General features: G+C 55.0%; 3 protein-coding genes across 8 annotated transcripts in view; all 3 read right to left on the bottom strand.

Moving 5' to 3' along the window:
* Nucleotides 1–5,737: 5,737 nt before the first annotated feature.
* CRYBB2 (crystallin beta B2) lies at nucleotides 5,738–7,821 on the bottom strand. Of its 3 annotated transcripts, none has more exons than XM_065739073.1 (6): nucleotides 7,759–7,821; nucleotides 7,300–7,371; nucleotides 6,865–6,983; nucleotides 6,521–6,695; nucleotides 6,124–6,266; nucleotides 5,738–6,000 (listed from the first exon to the last, which is right to left on the bottom strand). In XM_065739073.1, the coding sequence occupies exons 2-6, from the start codon at nucleotides 7,351–7,353 to the stop codon at nucleotides 5,832–5,834; spliced, it is 660 nt and encodes a 219-aa protein (XP_065595145.1). In that variant the 5' UTR covers nucleotides 7,354–7,371; nucleotides 7,759–7,821; the 3' UTR covers nucleotides 5,738–5,831. The 3 variants fall into 3 exon arrangements, with proteins under 3 accessions (XP_065595145.1, XP_065595146.1, XP_065595144.1); XM_065739074.1 differs by having other exon boundaries at nucleotides 6,563–6,695; nucleotides 7,300–7,374; nucleotides 7,759–7,806; XM_065739072.1 differs by having other exon boundaries at nucleotides 7,300–7,374; nucleotides 7,759–7,806.
* Nucleotides 7,822–9,830: 2,009 nt separating this feature from the next.
* On the bottom strand, nucleotides 9,831–11,895 carry CRYBB3 (crystallin beta B3). Its single transcript, XM_065739075.1, has 5 exons — nucleotides 11,339–11,895; nucleotides 10,587–10,705; nucleotides 10,376–10,508; nucleotides 10,167–10,309; nucleotides 9,831–10,078 (listed from the first exon to the last, which is right to left on the bottom strand). Exons 1-5 carry the CDS (start codon nucleotides 11,414–11,416, stop codon nucleotides 9,913–9,915), a joined length of 639 nt encoding a protein of 212 aa, XP_065595147.1. The 5' UTR covers nucleotides 11,417–11,895; the 3' UTR covers nucleotides 9,831–9,912.
* Nucleotides 11,896–13,806: 1,911 nt separating this feature from the next.
* The window catches only part of KIAA1671 (KIAA1671 ortholog), a 33,361-nt gene continuing 28,706 nt past the window's right edge, over nucleotides 13,807–18,461 (bottom strand). For all 4 annotated transcript variants that reach the window (XM_065739022.1, XM_065739024.1, XM_065739023.1 and 1 more), the window contains 6 exons: nucleotides 17,835–18,090; nucleotides 16,919–17,093; nucleotides 15,730–15,857; nucleotides 15,473–15,606; nucleotides 15,249–15,332; nucleotides 13,807–14,627 (listed from right to left, as the gene is read on the bottom strand). In XM_065739022.1, the coding sequence (XP_065595094.1) occupies nucleotides 15,254–15,332; nucleotides 15,473–15,606; nucleotides 15,730–15,857; nucleotides 16,919–17,093; nucleotides 17,835–18,090 (772 nt within the window). In that variant the 3' untranslated portion in view covers nucleotides 13,807–14,627; nucleotides 15,249–15,253. The remainder of the gene's footprint in view (nucleotides 14,628–15,248; nucleotides 15,333–15,472; nucleotides 15,607–15,729; nucleotides 15,858–16,918; nucleotides 17,094–17,834; nucleotides 18,091–18,461) is intronic.

Below are 18,461 nucleotides of genomic sequence, written 5' to 3' on the forward strand. Positions count from 1 at the left end.
ACCAGAGCCCAGCACCTGCCTTGTGCCGCCAATGGAGCGGGCCCTTCTGTTCTCTGAGGTGTTGCTGTTGGCGGTGATGTTGGACTGGATGACGTCCAGACAGGATGCCCGGGGAGGTGGTGGGGTCACCGTCCCCTGGAGGAGTTGGAGGAACGTGGGATGTGGCACTGAGGGACACAGTCAGTGGGCATGGCGGGGGCTGGTTGGGCTTGTTGATCTTGGAGGTCTTTTCCGACCTCAACAATTCTATGACTCCAACCCTTACAATACTGTGTCTCGACAGCAGCAATGATTGCAAATAATGGCCAAGAAAACACCACTTAGGATCCATAATGCTCTGTGTGGTTAACAAAATGAATGATCCAAATATTATTGTAGTCAAGATAGCCTACAGATTGTATAGCTAGATTGTCACGATGGAAAGAGACAACTGAAACAAATGAAAATGCTCACCCATGTCCTAGGCTCGCAGTAGGAAATTACAAAGGAGCAATCTCCAGAAAGAGATCCTTCCCCAGTGGTGGTCAGCCCTTAAATGGGGTCTGGGAGAGGTGGAGCCACACTCCACCCGTTCTGGTCACACAGGTGCATTGCCTTCACCTGTGCTCCCATGCTGACTCGGTGCTCACCGCAGGTGATGGATCAGAGGTTCAGGCTGTGATTCAACAGTTCCCATATGCACTCTCTTAGAGTTCCCTTTTCTTTTGCAATTCAGTGTGTGCTGACACCTGGCACAGCACAGCTTGATTGCTCAGCAATGAAACCCCAGGCAGTGAACTGCCCACAGCCAGTGTGCGACTTACAGCCTGACTTACAAAGAGCCCCCCAGCACGCTGGGAAACCTTCACAGAATGCCCCTTGGAAAAGATGTGAGGCGCACGCGAAGCGCTCTCCGGTTAGCCCTCTTTCCAGGCTCTTCGTGCTCGGTGTCTGTTTGCACAGAAGCTGGCACTGGCTGCCTTGGCTGATCATTCACCCGAATCCAATATCCCACACCTGATCCCCGAACGGACCGCGACGCCTGGCACTGATATTAGCAGCAAGGCAAACAGCAGCGGGAGCCAAGTCCATGGCACCACCACCACCCCCTGTGCCTGTCCCCTGTCTGGCTGAGGGACAAGTGGAAAGGAGTGCCCTCACCCTGCCCCACCACTGCACCCCGAACTGGGGGAGAAAGGAGACTCTCTCCAGACCTGGAGATCAGAGAGCTGCACCGTGCTGCTGTCACACTGCTGCTTTCCCTGCTCAGCTGCATCGCTTTGTTTCAGAGGAAGACAGAGATCTCTCCCCCCTAATCGAGGTGCCCATCCAGGTGCTGCAGCTCTGAGCCCTCCGTGGTCAAACCCCAGGGAAACACGGGCACAGCAGAGGGACCAGAGCGGCATTTCCCCCACATCAAAGGGGCCCTTGCCTGAATCCTCCTGTCTGTAGCCTGGAGAAGGGGGAAGATTGGTTCCTATTAATAGCCCCGCATCCCACCAGATCCCAGCCTTGTGAGGAGCCATGAAAGACTGCGGCATCTGATGCTCTGAATAAATGAGGTAATTTGGGCAGAAATGTGTGCTCAGCAGCCCTGATTCCTGCCTTCCCCGGTCTGGGAGGAGATGACAGTGACAACTGCTCCGCATCGGTGCACTGGAGCAGAGCAGCTCAGAGCCTTCGTGCCCAGAGAGCCCACAGTGTGGGTGCTGCAAACCCCAGCCCCTCCCGACCCCACAGCAGACACCAGCAGCTCTCAGTGCTGATGGCTGCACCCAGCTGAGCTTTGCCAGAGCGCAGCCCATCCCCATCTGCCAAACAACACTCCTGTCCTTGTAAAGCACACCAGTACATTATCTTCATTTCACAGCTGAGGAAGCTCAGCTCCAGAGTGGCCAGCATTCCCACAGGCCAGGCACTTGGGGGAGGTACACATGTCATCAAACAGCCACGCAGCAGCGCAGACCTCAGAGCATCATTCTTCCAAAACACACTTGGTGTCACCCCGCGCTGAGAGCACAGACAGAGCACCGCTCAGCTCCCAAGCTGCGACACCGCTGAGAGCATCCTTGCTGCACAATGCTTTGGGTTGCCCTCCAAACGAGCTGGCATCGCCACGCACCGCACTCGGAGCAAATGAGACCTGGAAATGGTCGCAATTAAACACTAAAAGCAATGATGCGCTCCTTTCTGCTTGAGCAGAGCAGGGAAGGGCTGCGTGCCTGCAAACCGCACACGGCAGAACGCAGAGCACCCTGCTTGCCCTGCAGCACAGCCCCGTGTCTGGGCAGATAACGATCTTTGCCTTCGGACTTAATCTTCTGTAAATCTCTCTCTCTCTTAATTGCTTATCATCCGGAAATCTCTGAGGGAGCCAAGGCCACGCTCCCTCTCATGTGATGCAGCCGTCCTCTCCTTTCCTGCTGTGATCCTGCTGCAAGCATGCACCCAGAGTGCCCAGTGCTCCCAATGTGCCCAGAAACCCCACACTTGTCCCCACAGCACAGACATCACCCAGAGCCCAACCTGGAGCCAAGGGCTGGATGTAGCGAGGCCGCTGGGGACAGCTCTCACACCTTCCATCAGTGACACGTTAATTAATGGAAAGGAGAATCCTGAAGAGGGATGGAAAGCATCAGAGAAAAATGTCGTTCGTTTTTCCCTGGCTTCCCAAGAAGTCTCCCAGCAGCTGATCTCTGCAGCACCGCCATAATCCAGTGATACATTTTAATCCCATTACGTTGCCATGCGGCGGCTCACAGCCCGCTTGGCCTATGGGGAACAGATGTTCCCTAATTGGCAATTCCGCTGCCCAGGAGTTGACATCACTGAAAATAGTTTCTCTGCCTTTCGTGTTGACATTGAAAGCGAGACCCTGCCGTGGCTTTTACAGCCTGAAATTACATAATGGCAGCAGTGGCTCCCACTGCAATTACCCACCTCCAGCTGCTGCGTGCCGGACTGGAGCAGTGCTGCTGGCACCGGGCAGCCAGGGTAGCCGTGATGCTGTGTGCTTACAGACGCCTTTGGGCGATGCTATTGGAGGCAAAGACAGAACGCAGCCCAGGAGCTCTGCTGGGCTGCTCCTGGGTTTGGGACGAGCAGCAAGCAGCACTTTCCCAATGAGGAGCACGGGCACAGCCCCAGCCCACCGCAGCCTCCCAAACTTGGGCTCAGCGTTCCCACCTCCCGCTGCCAACTGGGACCATTCCAGGCACCTGCGCTCACCCGGCCATCCCCAGCTGTGTGTCCCCAGTGCCATGTGCCTTCAGCACTTCGTGCTATTCTCCATTTGTTTGTGTGCGGAGCGTCTCGTAACGGAGCTTTGGGAAAAGCAGTGCTACGGGGCGCAGGGCGGGAGCCGCCAAATCCCCACCGCTGCTCTAATCCCCTGATACATGTTAATCCCATTATGTCTCCATGTGGCTGTTTCCATTTCTAGCCTTGGAAGATGTGATGTTTCTTAATTAGCATTTTAGCTGGATGGGAGGGGGGTTCGTTTGCCATGAAGCTCTCCGGTCTTCCTTTTTCTCCCTGTTTGCACTGGTGTCAGGAATAAAAGGGCACAAACCGTGCTGGGCACTGTGCAGAGCAGCAGCAGGACCGGGACACAGCCGTCCAAAGGATGGTGGGTACAGGCTCTGCCATCCCCCCCACTGTTCACCTGGTGAGGAAAAATAAAGCTGAGTTTGACAGCCCAGGGAACAGCTTTAGCAGCAGTCTATTGGCACGGCAGCTGAACCACCCACAGGCAGGGAGAGCTGCGTGGCCGCCAGCACAGCATTAGTGCCACTGAGCAGCACAGCACATCTTGGGGACACCGTCAGGGACAGCCCCAATGGCACCTGGGTTCAGTCAAAAATCAAAGCGAGCAGCGGTGCCATGGCCCTGCCTGGCACATCCTGCACAGCCTCAGGCTTGAACACAGCTCTGGAGGAGTGCTGGGCTCCATGGGGGGGTTTCCATGGTGGCAAAGCTCTGCAGCAGCTGAGGGTGGGCGCTGCAAAGAGGAACTGCCATCACCCTTCAAAGGCAGCACTTACTGCTCATATCAGCTGATGGTGGGATGGGATAGGGTGGGATGCAAGGGGATGGGATGCAATGCCATGGAGTGCACTGGGATGGGATGAGATACAAGGGGATGGGATGCAGTGAGATGCGATGGGATGGGATGGGATGGGCTATGGTGAGATGTGCTGGGATGTGCCTTACCCTTGGCAGATGCAGGTGATGGGGCCAAGGTTACCAATGAGCACTGGTGAGTCAGAACAGGAGCAAGTGCAAAATAACAGAAGCACTTGCTCAGCGCGTTGCGCTCAGCCAGGAAATCACATCTCCTCCCACATGAGCCCCATGGCGGGTGGTGTGCAGCCCACTCCCATGCAGCAAGGCGCCCAGCCAGGGCCTCTCCTGCTCCTCCTGCTGCCCATGCTCTGCCCATGCTGTGGTGCTGCATCTCCTCGGGCCACCAAGCCCCAGGGACTGCCATCAGGAGGGACAGGTCCCCATGCTGCTGGACCCATTGGCTTCCACTGCTCCATCCCAGCGGGGTCAGAGAAAGGCAGCGCTCACATCACGCTGTGGTCCAGCACACGGCACAGTGTAACAGTGATATTTACACCCTGGGGGGCATGAGAGTGGAGGACAGTGGAAAACCCAACCTCAGCCACATCTGAGTCACCCCAGGCCCCATCTGAGCGCAGCGAGAGGGAAATCCCCCAGTGGGTCAGCTCACAGAGGATCCTCCTCCAACACACTCACATTTTCCCCTCCTGCTGTTGCTCCTTTCCCCTGAGACCCCCCAGTGTCTCCTCACCCCATTCTCATAGTGCCGTTTCCCTCCACCCCCCCCAGGTGCTGCAGTCTCCTGCTGACAGCCCAAACCCCACTGCAGGGACGTGGCAGTGACAGCAGCACACGGGCGATGTCACCGTGCTCATCGAACCCCCCATCTCTCCCAGCAGGAACGCTCAGGGCTGGGATCGTTCTGATGTTTTTCCCTTGGCACAGATTTCTGCAGGCAGCCGGTTCCGCCGAGGCGACGCAGTGAGGTGCTGCCAAGCACGACGCGCAGCGGGGCTGACATTTCCGAGCAGCATTTGGTGGATGATTAATGCAGCACAGTGTGGGGCCGTGCCAGAGCTGGCGGTGACGCGGGGCACAGGGGTGCAAAGCCCCACTTGCAGGGCTGGCAGCCCCCAGTGTCCCCATTTGGCTGTATCAGTGCCAAATCCACAGCAGAGCATCCATCCCCACGCTCCGGGATGTGCCTCCAGCCGAACCTGTTGGAGCCCACGTTCAGGTGCAAGCGATGCACCCACCCCAGCGGTGCCGCCCACCCTTGCATCCTGCAGCTCTTGCTCCTGGTGCAGCCCCACATGCGTGCACTGCAGCACACAGCCGTGGTGATGCTGCAGGGAGGGGGACCAAGCAGAGCTGCAGCTGTGCATCCCTTGCAGCTCTGAATGCAGCGCTGCACCAGAGCTGGCGCTCAGCTCAGAGTGTGAATGATTAAAACATTCTTTAGCATTGTTAATGCAAAATTAAAGGCTTGTTGCTGGTTAAAGCAGTTATTAAGCAACGCTATTAAGCATCCACAGTGCTTAAGAACTGCTTTATTCAGCACTGGGGTGCTCTGAGGACAGCAGTGCTGGCTGCAGGGTGACACCCCCCTGTAGCAAGGAGGGGACCACCGGGTGCCTGCGAAGGAAGGGCCCAGACAGCGACTTTGCAACTCCAAGCTTTATTCGGTTGCGGTGTGACTCACACGGAGGGAGATGGGAGGTGAGGCCGTGGGGGCAGCGGCAGGTGGGGGCAGCGCTCGGCCCCCTGTGCCCGGCAGTGCGGGGGCTTCAGTTGGAGGGGTGGTAAGCGCCGCGCTGGTGCCACTGCATGTCCCGGATGCGCCGCACCGATTGGATCTGGGGGTGCTGGGCGCCGAACTCGGAGCTGTCTTTGTAGTCACCCTTCTCAAAGAGGTACTGATAGCCTCGGTAGCCGGGGTACTGGTAGCCCACCCACCTGCGGGCAAGCATGGAGCATGAGTCCATGGCCACGGCATAGCCCGATGGCCATAGTGTGACCCATTGGCCACGGCACAGTGCCACACGGGTGCATCGCCCACTCCCCTCGCCCCGTACTCACGTTCCGCTCTGCACTCGCACGGAGGAGACCTTCTCCTGGTATCCGTGCGCGTGGAAGCTGGGCACATCATCGTCGATGATCTCGATCTTCTTGCCGGTGAAGCTGGGGTTCTCATACAGCACAATCTTGTGCTCCTGGCTGTCCTGCAGCGGGGAGAGCGAAGGTGGGGATCAGCACTGCCAGCCCCAGGGCTGGGCAGGGGGCAAAGCTTGGGGGCTGTGGGGAAACTGAGGCAAGGGGTCCCCCCGTCACACCCCCCCAGCAGCCGCTCTCCTCTCTCGGGGCACCGCCTCCATTCCCCATCCCAACCACCCCCCGGGGGTCCCTGAGTGCTGCCCCTCCGCCCACGGGGCTGGGGAGGGCGGGGGAAGGCGGGGGAAGCCGTCGGGCTGCAGACCTTGGTCTGGCGGGTGGGTAGTGGCTGTCGGGGTGCTCTCACCACTTTGATGGGTCTCAGGGAGGTGATGCTGTCACTTCTCCGGCTGTTGGTCCATGAGTCCCAGCGGGGGTACTCCCCCTTCTCAAACACAAACTGCTCACCCTTGCAGCTTGCCTGCTCGTAGCCCACCCAGCTGGAAGGGAGCAGAGGGTGGGCTTCAGGGGGGGGCTGGGAGCCCCCGCTGTGCCCCCTCTTTTCTGTGCTACGAAACACAACGAGCACCACAGTGATGGGGGAGCAGCCTCCATCCAAGGCAAACCCAGATCCCTTTCTCCCAGGACCCCCCACCCCCGTTGACGTACGGTCCAGAGTGCACGAGGATGGAGCCCACTTTGTCCACCCCAGCGTCCTTCAGGTTGGGGCAGGCACCGCTGAGCTCATGGCAGCGGCCCTGGAAGTTCTCCTGCTCGAAGATCGCGATCTGCAGGAGAGCGGGACCGTGAGAGCAGGGCATGGCCCATATTGACCTCAAAATGCAATCACTGACCATAGGGCCCCCACCCTCATAGCACAGCCAGTGAGGTGCATCCCCGCGAGCCGCCAGCTCAGCAATGATTTCATGGTTCAGTGGGGTGATGGGACAGCATGCATCACATCTGCAGGGACAGCGGGGGACTGGGAACTGATCCTGGGTCCCTGGGGTGCATTGGTCACAGAGGACACCCCGCAGGGCAGAGCAGCCGCACGGACACCCAACCAACCAGAGGGGTTAGGGTGCCCTGGCCCCACGCACTGACCTTGGAGCTGGCGGGCTGCTGCTTGGAGGCCGGCATCTGGTGTTCGGAAGCCATGCTCAGCCGGGCGCGCTGCTTCTTCAGAGGGAAGCTCAGCGTTAGCGGTGCCAGACAGTGCACCAGGGACTGTGCTTGAGACCCCAGCTCTGTGCCCACATCCACACCCCATACCCAGTGCTGAATCACGCTGAGCCCCAGCCTGACCGTGTCCCCACTGTGCTGCTCGGGGTTCAAAGCCCCATTCCCCATGGGGTGAGGGTCCCAGTGTGGAGCTGGGATGGGCCCTGTGCGCCAAACAGCCACAAACTGGGGCGGTTCTGGTCAAAAATAGTATGACTGACTTAGTGCCCAGCTTCGGGCAGCACTGCCCCTGGGTTGCCCTGTCCGTGCATCCAGGTGAGAGCTGCAAGATGAGGTGGAAACAAACCCAGAAAGGAGAGGACAAAAAGAGAGAATCCTTACCAGTGAGACCAGTACCGCCTGAGCCAGTGGAAGGTTGGGACCGAGGGGTGGAATTTATACCGCCTCGCAGCAGAACGGTGCCCGGACTATTTACCAAATAGTTAGAGCATGATTCAAAGCGAGAATGCTGGATTAAACCCCAATGAAAACCGCGGTCAGCTGACCCGTCGGGCCATTGTCTCCCGAAACCCCAAGTCGGGAGTTATTTCATTAGCTTTCACATTCGCCTCACCCGCTTTGTTGGGTTTGTTGGCAAGGAGATTTGGAGTTTGCATGCATCAGCCGAACGCATGCCAAGACCCAGCGCAGCCCCTTGCGAACAAAGGCCCGGCAGCTCTGCTTCAGGAGTTTTGGAGCCAGGGACTTGATCCCTCTGACAAACCGCCGGGAGCACCCAAACTGCTGCCGTCAGCGGTTTCCTCGTGCAATGCCAACCGGGGCACTGGAGCAGCAAACACCTGAGTTACCCATCCCCAGCCGGGGCATCCCCCAGCCCTGCGCCAGGTGGGGTGAGCTCTGCGGGGCCTCCTGTAGCCCCAACCCTTTCTGAGGCTCCCAGTTTTGACTCAGTGTGGGTTCCACCAACACATGGGGACAAAGACACTGTCGGATCCCGACTGGGTCGCATCCTGTACCTGCACTGTGCCCACGGGTGAGCACCTGTGGCTGAGCAGTTTTCCTGGGGCTATCAGCCCCACCTCTACAGCAGCAGACCCCTCCTGTGTCACCCCATGTGTCACCCCACAGAGCAGCACACCCAGGGCATTCTGTGGGGTCTGTGCTCCCCACCTGCAGCCCCTTCTGCCCCAGCATCACAGGAGGACCTTGGGGTTCCTCTGCCCAGCACTTGCTCTGATGCACACAGGAGAGCAGCACAAGGAGTCAGTGCCACAACCTGATTACAATGTGGGGCTCGGGAAGCCACCCCGTGGGGCCACATGGAGCTGTGGGTGACTGCAGGAAACCACTTCACGCGAGAGATGGCTTTTGGCAGCTCCAATGTGTGACCCATTGATGCAACAGATTCAGAGCAGGATCATTCTCCATCCCCAGCACCAGGAGCAGGGGCACACAGTGTGAGTGTGGCCACATGCCCAGCTGCCACCACCATCCCCCCATGAGGGTTCCCACAGCCCGAGGTGAGAGTACGTGCCCCACACCCATAAAAGTAGGTAGATACTAGTAGAATCGTAAAAGTAGGTAAGGACCTCATCCAGTCCAACCAGAACCCACCCCCACCATGTGCACTAATGTACCCCCACGTGTCCCAGACAACCACACAGGTGTGGGTGCTCAGGCAGCTGTGACCCATCCCCCATCTCTTCTGCCAGTCCCAGACACCACTACCACTTCCATGCCCCACACAGCTACTCACAGTACCCACTGCCACTGAGCATGAAGGCCAGGATGGGTCCTGCCCCAATCCCAGGGCTCACAGCAGGGTCCAGCAGTTGGCCCCAAGGCTCTGCCCTCCTTCCTGCTCCATCCAGGACAGCCCCATCCCAGCGTGGCAGGACCAAGTAGCACGGGGCCTGGGAGATGCCCCATGTGCTCCTATGGCAGTGCTGTGCATGCACTTGGTTGGCACCAGGGCCACATCCACAGCTGAGGTCACAGCATGCCCAGCATCCCTGGGGGCCACGCCAGCACCGAACACATTCACAACCAAAGCAGCTGCGGGGATGTGTCGGGGGGATCAGCCCAGGGAGCAGTGGCTCAGAGCTGTGGTGCACAGTGCAGGAGCAGCCCCAGGTTCTGGATGAGGGATGAGCAAGAGGCTGAGGGCCATGCAGGGTGCTGGGGGCTATACATGGGGCACAGCCCCACACCAGGTGCTGCACCGCGTGTGAGCTGCCCACGTCCCCAGTTGTGCTCCTGCCTCAGTCCCACTGTGTGCAGGGGCAGCGCTCCCACGGCCCGGGCAGATGCTTTGAGAAGGGAACAAACCCTTGGCAGGCGCCCCGAGCCGCAGCCCTGGGGCTGTTGGTTTTGGACAGCCGCAGCCTTTATGTAACACCGTGCCCGCTCCCCATCCCGACCACGCAGCGCCGCCGCCTCAGCTCAGAGCTTTATTGAGGTTTTTGCACAAAGAACACCAAACTGATGGCACCGGTGGTGGCATCACCACCGCCCATGGCGGGGCCGGCGCGGCGCTCAGCTGTTCTCAAAGCAGCCGCGCTGGTGCCACTGCTGGTCCCGCACGCGGCGCACCGACTGCATCAGGGGTTGGTTGGCATCCCACTCGTTCCAGTGCCGGTACTCGCCCTTCTCAAAGACGTGCTGGCGGCCCCGGTAGCCCGGGTACTCGTAGCCCACCCACCTGCGGTACGGAGGCAGCGCTCAGTGGGGCTGTGGGGACAAGGTGCCGTCCCCAGGACAGAGCAGCTGCCCCACCCCACCGCCCTTACGTTCCGTTCAGGGCCCGCACGCTGGCCACGCGGTCCTGGAAGCCGTGGGCCCACAGGCTGGGCACGTCGTCGTCCACGATCTCCATCTTGCGCCCGGTGTAGCCGGCGTTCTCAAAGAGGTGGATCTTGTGGTCGGGGCTGTCCTAAATGGGACACGGGTTAGGGATAACCCCGCGACCCCCTCTGGACCCCGCACTGCCACTACTCACGATCTGGAGAGGGCGGAGGGACATGAGGCTGTCGCTGTTGTGGCTGTTGGACCAGGAGTCCCAGCGTGGGTAGTCGCCCTTCTCCAGCACAAACTGTTCCCCAGCAAAGGCCTGCCGCTCGAAGCCCAGCCACCTGCAGGGCAGCGTGTCACCACCCCTGCACGGGGACATGGCCCAGGGTGGGTGTACCCCTGCCCCACCCCTGACTTACGGCCCGGACTCCACCTGGATGGAGCCCACCTTCTCCAGTGCTTTCTCGACCACGTTGGGGAGCTCCTCGCTCAACTCGCACCTGCGGCCCTGGAAGTTCTCCAGCTCATAGATGGTGATCTGGGGGGGCAGAAACAGCACCAGCTGCTGTGTGCGGGTGTGCATCCTGCGCCAGCACAGTGCTGAGCTGAGCACTCAGGGTCCTGGAGCCTGCTAGTGCCATGTGGGTGTCAGCATCGCATCCCCGTGCTGGGGACAGCACTCCTCTGATGGCAGAGCCCCACCACCTCCCAGGCGTGCTCCAGCCCTGGGAATGAGCTCAGATTTGGGTATTTTCACCTCAAGCCCAGCAGACGTGGGACCCCACTGCCTCACCAAGATCAGTGTGCAGCCGATGGGGGTGTCCCAGCTGCAAGCCCCCGTCTTAGGTCACAAAGTGGCAAAGGATGGAGGCGACACACACGTCCCTCAACCCAAACCCACCAACAGCAGTTCGCCACCAGCCGAACCGAGAGCTGCGGCAGTGCTCCACCTCCTGGAGCCGCACGCACTGCAGCCCAAGAGGAAAAATCACGGGGAGGTGAGAGATGCACCGGGACACAGCTGCGGCCGCAGGTGGCCACGCATTGCCTGCACTCCAATGGCACCAACGCAGCCGGGGGTGACGTTGCCACCACGCAGCACTGGGGTGTCAGCAACACCACGGTGACCAACCACGAGCGCAGGCAGCGCATCACCGCCATCCCCGCGTACCTTGTAATTGCCACCGCGCTCGCCCGCGCCCTCCCCAGTCACCATCTGCTCGGGGGGACTCTGCTGCTCGCTCATCATGCCTGGAAAACCCAAATCGCGGCCGTTAATGCAGCTTCAGGTGAGGCACCTGTCCCTCCCCCACCGCTACGGGGTTAATAGGAGCGGGATCCAAGCAAGCCCCACGCGTGGCGTTACGGTTAATGACGGTTAATCACACCCCGCGGCACCGCTCCTCGCCCCAGCCCGGCTGCACCGCACACCTCTCCCGCTGTGTCCCGCGGCGGTGCCCGGCTGCGGCCGCGCTATTTATGGGCTGTGTCTGCCCAGGGCAGCACTTTGCTCGGACGCTGATGCAGCAGCCGCGTCCGCCCGATTCCGTCCGTGAGATTTCCTCTGAATAGCGCGGGCGCGCGGCGCTGCATGGGAGCGGTGTTGGGATTTCTCGCGGCCGCCCCTTAAAAATGTGCCGCAGATTAACGTCGAAATCGGCGTCAGCACGTTCACGGCGCTTCTTGCCAGGACCTCTGGAAAACTCTCCCATCAGCAGCAAAGCACGAGCAAACACTGCAGAGCAGTGCAGCTCTCAGGGCTGCTGGAGGCAATGGTGAAGGCACACAGAGCCCCAGAGCCGTTAAATATTGCTCCCGACACCAAGCCATGTCCTGCCCTGATGGACACCTTTCCCCTCCTTGTAATTGATGAGGATGTAGGAAAGGCCACAGCTGCTGCCTTGCTCCCAGTGGCAGAGGTCAAATGATGAGAAAAACCCTTCACTCCTTCCCAACATCTGTACTTATTTGGGGCAGAGTGGGGCGCGCACCGTGGACCCCTCTTGAGGCAGAGACTGGGCCACGCCCAATGGCACCGGGTATGGGATGCTGCCCTGGGATCACACCATTAGGTTCCTCAAATTCATGAAGAACTGATGAGCACGCTGCTGTGAGGGCTCGTTCCCACCTCACCTGAATAGCAAACGCAACACACGGTGGCAGCAGAAGCAAAGAGAAATCAATGGGCGTTCTTTGGCGTGAAAATAAAGGTGCACAGGAAGCGTACTGCAGTAAGCTCTATCACGGATGACGTAGCAACATATCCACAGATCTTTTATTACACACCTGCAGAGAAGGAAGCAGGTACGTTCAATTCTTACATAAAGAAACAGAGCAGAAAAGACACTTTCCCATCCAACACCATTCTAAAGATGCTTTTTAATCAGACACGTAAGCATTAAACATTTCTCAGTAGTAGGTTGAACTACTAAATACAGTAAGTTTCAGTGCATTGTCCAAGCAGACGTGGAAATGCATACACATTTGTTCCCCAAACACAGAGCCAATGTTGCAGGCAAAGAATCTCTGCCTTGGTTTGTCGGGGCCCACAACGAGTGCCAGTGCTCCACCGCCAGCCCGCTGCGTCCTAGAACTCAGCCCTAAGCATCCTGGTAAGCAGGGGGGATTTACCTGATTTTCAGACCCTTTTTGAAGTGGGACAGAGCTGGTGAACGCTGCCTGAGCAGTCCCAAGAGGTACGTGCACAAAGCTGACCTCAGCTTTGCCTTTCTTCCACCACCATGGAACAACAAGAAAGAAGGAAAACATGTGCAATTTGCTTAGGATTGGCTACGGGCAGCTCTGCTGGATGACTCCAGTGGGGTGGACGTCCACGGCTCAGGGTTGGAAGGTGGGGTGGCGAGCTGGGCACAGCAGCAAGGAAGGGTTTTAATTAGGGGGTCGTACTGGTGGGGAGCTGCTAGTGAAAGCAGATCTGGGCCAGAGGCGTGCAGATGGGACCTGCCTCCTGCCGGGCTGCTGTCGCTTCCGACGAGCGGAGCGGGCTCCTCCGGGAGGAGCACTGGCACATGGGTTTGGCAGCGACGGGCTCAGCAGACAGCAGCGTGGGCAGATGCACCGCCACGGGAACCCTGCTGGAATCAGAGCCCTCTGAGGAGGATCAGAACGGGGGAAGGGAGAGAAGAGTTCAGTGCTGGTGCTGCATCTGCAGGAGCGAAGGACGCCCGCCCGACGCCGGCACAACGGACAGCTCCTTCGGGGCCGCCTTCCTACGGGTTTGATGAAAAGAGCACTTCACGGGGGAAAGAATCAAGCGTGCCCTGAAGGGACACCTTGCTCGGTATGCCAGAATCTGCATTCAAAACACAAACACACCGGAGATATCAGCGATATCCCTAGCGGCCACGTTAACACCTGAGGCGATCCGCACCGACTGGAACCTCAGCCACAGCAAAAGGAGGAAAAGAAAAGATTCTGAGAGACCGGAGATCACGTTTAGGCTATCCCACACAATCAGCATAAAAATAACGACTTAAAACTGGTATTTACAGATGAACGAATAAAAATATGAAGTGGGACTATCCAAACTGCTATTAAAGTGACATTCAACAGTTAACTGGAACCCTGATACGAGTAGAACATCCTCCCTCTTCTCCCTTCCTTTTTTGTTTTTTGTTATAAAAAAAACAGTATTTACATTGTTTTTTAATATATATATATATCTTTTTAAAGAGAACTGGTTGACATTATTGCTTGATCTTTTTTTTTCAGGAAAGACACTCCAATGAGGCAATTATCCCACATGCTGACAGAACACTGAACATACCACTTCCAAAGTGACCAAAAATTAACAATTTGTTCATCTAAATAACAAAAAAATGAATGATAACCATCTGCAGGATCAGCAGACGGCACGGAAACAGAAGCCAATCAAAAATACATCTTACAAAAACAATAATCATCAAGTTTCCTTTTTCAGTATGGCAGTAAACATCATTTGTTCTTTCACTCTCACCTTCTCAATAGGAGCTGACTTAAAAAAACAAAAAAAGAAAAAACAAGATAAATTTGATTACAATCCTTTTGTTCATAACCAAACACAAAGCCCAGCCTACCACCCAGTACATCCACCACAAGTTCAGGTGCTGAACATACGGGTGGGAATGAAGTCTTTGTTCAACAGTGAGGGGACTTCTTCAGTGCACAGCACTCCGACATCGTACGTGACAATCTTTTGAGACTTTCTGAAAGTTAGTGCTATGAACCACAGGTTCTTCTTCCAGGTAGCTCTAAAGTGACCATCGTCCCATGTCCAAAAAGATACAGCTTTGTATTTGACTATGAGTATTAAGCAGCTTTCTCCACAAAACAGGAAGGCACCATGCACATAGCAGTTGAGGCAGGAAGCAAACAGCAGCAACATGATGTGTGAATTTTAAGTTCAGATGAGTTAAGGCTTCTGTTAAACTTCTTTATCTTCTTCTAGATAGAATCGCTATCTGAAAAGGAAAAATAAAGAGAAACTGTTAAGTAACTGAATGACACAGTCAAGAAATATCACGGAATCATTAAGGTTGGAAAAGACCACTGAGATCATCTGATCCAACCGTAACAGCAGTGAAACACTTCCTAATGTCTGCAGACAAACATCTATTCACTGGTGCAGTGTCATCTTGCTCTTGTCCTATTTGATACACTAAACGTCCAAGAGCTGCCCAGAATGCTGCTGAAAAACAGCAAGCCCATACTGAGTGCAAGTCTCACTTTACAGAATCATTATCCTGGAATCATAAGAGTTGGAAAAGCCCTTGAAGGTCATCTAGGCCAGTGGATGTGTCGCTGCTGCTCAGTGGAAGCACTGTGGAATGGCAGCACAAATGGGCTGAGTGGTATCAAACCAAAACCAACTGCAGAGAATAAGAGGAAACGAATCTCAAAAGCTGCTCTGCCTCAGTACAGATTCTCTTTAATATAAAGATGTGTCCAGGAATACAGGTCTGCTTTAATGCTTACACTTAAATAGCTACTATTCTGACACGTTAAGGAGATATTGTCCACATCTCCCTTTATCTTTGCTTGCTTTCATTCAGCAAAGCCCTGCTTTCAGCATCAGAAGGTACCTTTATCAAACCTGATTCTCATAATGGCTCTGTCTCTTCTTTGATTTCAGCTCCTTAAGCCACTGAGGAGATTTTTCTTCTGACCTAGGATATAAAAATAGACTCTTTATTCTTTAGTAATGAAAATTCAACAATGAAACAAACCGAAAAAAGAATTACACAATTTTGTCTGGAGCCTCAGGAGCCCTCCTTGCATCTCTCTGACTCTTGTGGAAGTCTCTCACCTTTCTTCCTTCTCTACACTGGAGGGCAGTATTCTGCTACCAGGAGCTCCAAGGTGTGGTTTAGGGGATTTGAATGGCTGAGCAGAACTTGGCTCACCAGGACTCTCAGACTCATGTCTTTTCCGCAGCTGGGCCTAAAAAGTGAAAATAAAGAGCAGGAGTCCTTTTTAAGGCAGCAGTTAGGTTAGTTAGTGCAATGCAAAACACATCACACATTTATGAAAACAAATCATCTGACATATTCTGCCTTCACTCACCTTGAGAACAGAGTGGTCCATCCCTGGAAATATGGGAAGCCTCTGAGCTTGGACAGAAGACAATCTCCCAGAACGCTGTGTCTTTTCTTCCTCATCAGAATCTTCCTGTTGCATAGGTTTCTTCTCTTCTAAACAATTGGTTTTGTTTTTTCAAAAAAGAAAGAAACAGGAGAAGAGAAAACAATTATTCAGCAAGCTTTCCACCTCTAACTTGTTCTAGAACTCTGCCTCCATTCAAAAATGTATTAAGAATAATAGTAACACACCACTGAAATGAGTTCAGTGCTCCAATAAAGATCAAAGCAACAAACATCCTAAATACTCCGCAACAGGAAGATTTCTTGCTGGCAGACAGAAGGGAGAAAAAGGTACTCCTAAGTTAATGAAAGCTGCCCTGAAGAGACCTGAGAGTGACCACGCAGTATCTAAAGGGGCTGTAAGGAAGAAGGGACAGACTCTTGAGCAGGGCCTGTTGTGATGGGATAAGGGAAGTGGTTTTGAACTCAAAGAGGGGAGATTTAGGTTGGATGTAAGGAAGAAGTTTTTACACTGAGGGTGATGAGGCACTGGCACAGGGTGCACAGAGAGGTGGTGGTGCCCCATCCCTGCAGACACCCACGGTCAGGGGATGGGGCTGTGAGCACTGGTGGAGCTGTGGGTGTCCCTGTGCACTGTGGGCAGTGGGACCACGCACCCTTTGGGGGTCCCTTCTGACTCAAACCATTCTACAATTCTATGACCTTAGTTGATCACAGGACGTGAGATTAATTTAGATCAGAAGAAACGTCTGAAAGTTACCTGTTCTACCCCGTGCTCAAAGCAGGGCTCGGATACAAAGCAACTGAAAAGCAAAATCCGCATGCTACAGTTAAACATGCTATAGTATGGCTGTTCCACAGCCCCTTAACTTGTTATTTTCTCCACAAACAAGCTTGTCTTATGTCAGCTGCCAGAACTATTGCAGATAGAAGTTCTCCTTCACTTCAGCCTCCTGTAACTCAGGGCAGCAGAGCCTCCTTCCACGTTGCAAGGGATGGAGGGGAAGGTGTGATTCAGAGGATGGCCCAGAGGTGGCAGACAGAAGCTGTTGCTGGACTGACACAAGTCCAGGCGTCTTCACACGTTCAGAAACTACCCCCCTTGCAACCAAGTTGACCACATCTCGTTATTTCAGACAGTTGAGGGATACCTGTGGAATCTTTAAACATCCAGGCACTACCCGGTTCTTCCGTCAACGAAAATCTGTTTTCATACTCCAGCCCTCGGCTCCTCCTCAGAGAGTGGGAAAGAGGAGCCCGATGGCGTCTCTTCTTGCTGAGCTGTACACGGTTTTTCAGTGCACTGGAGTCCAGAGTAGTGGTTTGCTATAAAAAAAAAAAAAAAACAAAAACAAACCCCTCTGTTTCAATCAGAGTGAAACTAAAAGCCATCCCTGCCATAAAGGCCCCCCCACCCTACTTAGAAACACGAAACTACACAGTTTAACTAAATGATGTATATTTGCCTGATTATTATTCTCGTTACACAGAACTACAGTAAAGAGAATTCATGATGAGGATACCCTACACTGTGGCTGAGCGGGTGCAACGCTGGGCCTTTCATCTCTCTTGGCTGTGGACGTCTGAGCTGCATGAATTAGTTTCACTAAATGAATTAATAAATGGGATTTGGGTTCCTGAAGTGTTTTATGAATGCAAGCCTTGCTAGCTTGTAACAGTGAGGGCCAAGAAGACGACTGGGATCTAAAAAGGGCAACTACACTAAGTTCTGGTGTAGTTGAGGACTGTAATTTAATTGTGATGACAGACTGCCATCCACAGAAATCCCATGCCAGCTCACCAGCAGCGAGGAGACTGCAAGTGGAGCAGCACAGCCTTGAGAGAAAGCATTACTCCCTAGATGCAAAAGAAAGTTATTTATAAACATCTTTAGCTATAGCCTTCACCCTTAACCTTTTCCAAGCAGGAAGACAGCTGGAAAAATTCAGAATGATAAAGAAAAGACAGAAGACGACTGAGGGCAAAGTCTGCATAAGGAAATGCTTTGCAGTGGCTGGTGCTGCTAAAAGTACAGATAACACTGAAGGAGAACTCATGGTAACTCACATCAAGGAAGGAGAAGTCAGTGGTCTTTCCATCAGGATAGGTGTCTCCTGGAGGAGGTAAATCGGTCCCGTCAGTAGAGTCGATGTCAGTGCTCGAACGGTCCAGACTTGTGCTCCTTTGGTCTTTTGAGAAGTCACAGCGGTCAGCCAGGGAGGCAGGTTCTGTTTGAGAGGACAGGGATGATGGCTGGCTGCTTGGTGGCTGCTTTCTCGTGGAAATGGCATCATTTTCTGATGAAGGAGATTCAGGCACAAAGCTGCAGACGAAGAAAATGAAAACTGTGAGACTTCACTGTGAACGAATACATGAAAGGATATTTTGGATCACACACTAGCAGTCGTGAGGTAACCTAACACACTGGAATCTAAACACACTTTTTAAACAATAGATCTCAGCACGTGAGACAGTCCAAAGGCAATTGAAATCCCAGAAGGAATGCACTCAGGAGCCCATTGCTGAAAAACTACCACCACCAGCCACTGGGACGTGAGATAATTTCCAGCCTGGCACAGGGAACGCTGCACAGAGTGTTCCAGTCTGTGGGCAGTGAATGCTGCTTCCCTCCTCCACCAGTGGGCCCCGGGATAATTAAGGAACAGTACTAATGAGCTCCAGGGGAAGGCTTAG

Source organism: Cyrtonyx montezumae, unplaced genomic scaffold (genome assembly GCF_038088225.1).
Source record: "Cyrtonyx montezumae isolate F1298 unplaced genomic scaffold, pur_monq_1.0 scaffold_23, whole genome shotgun sequence".
Lineage (NCBI taxonomy): Eukaryota > Metazoa > Chordata > Aves > Galliformes > Odontophoridae > Cyrtonyx > Cyrtonyx montezumae.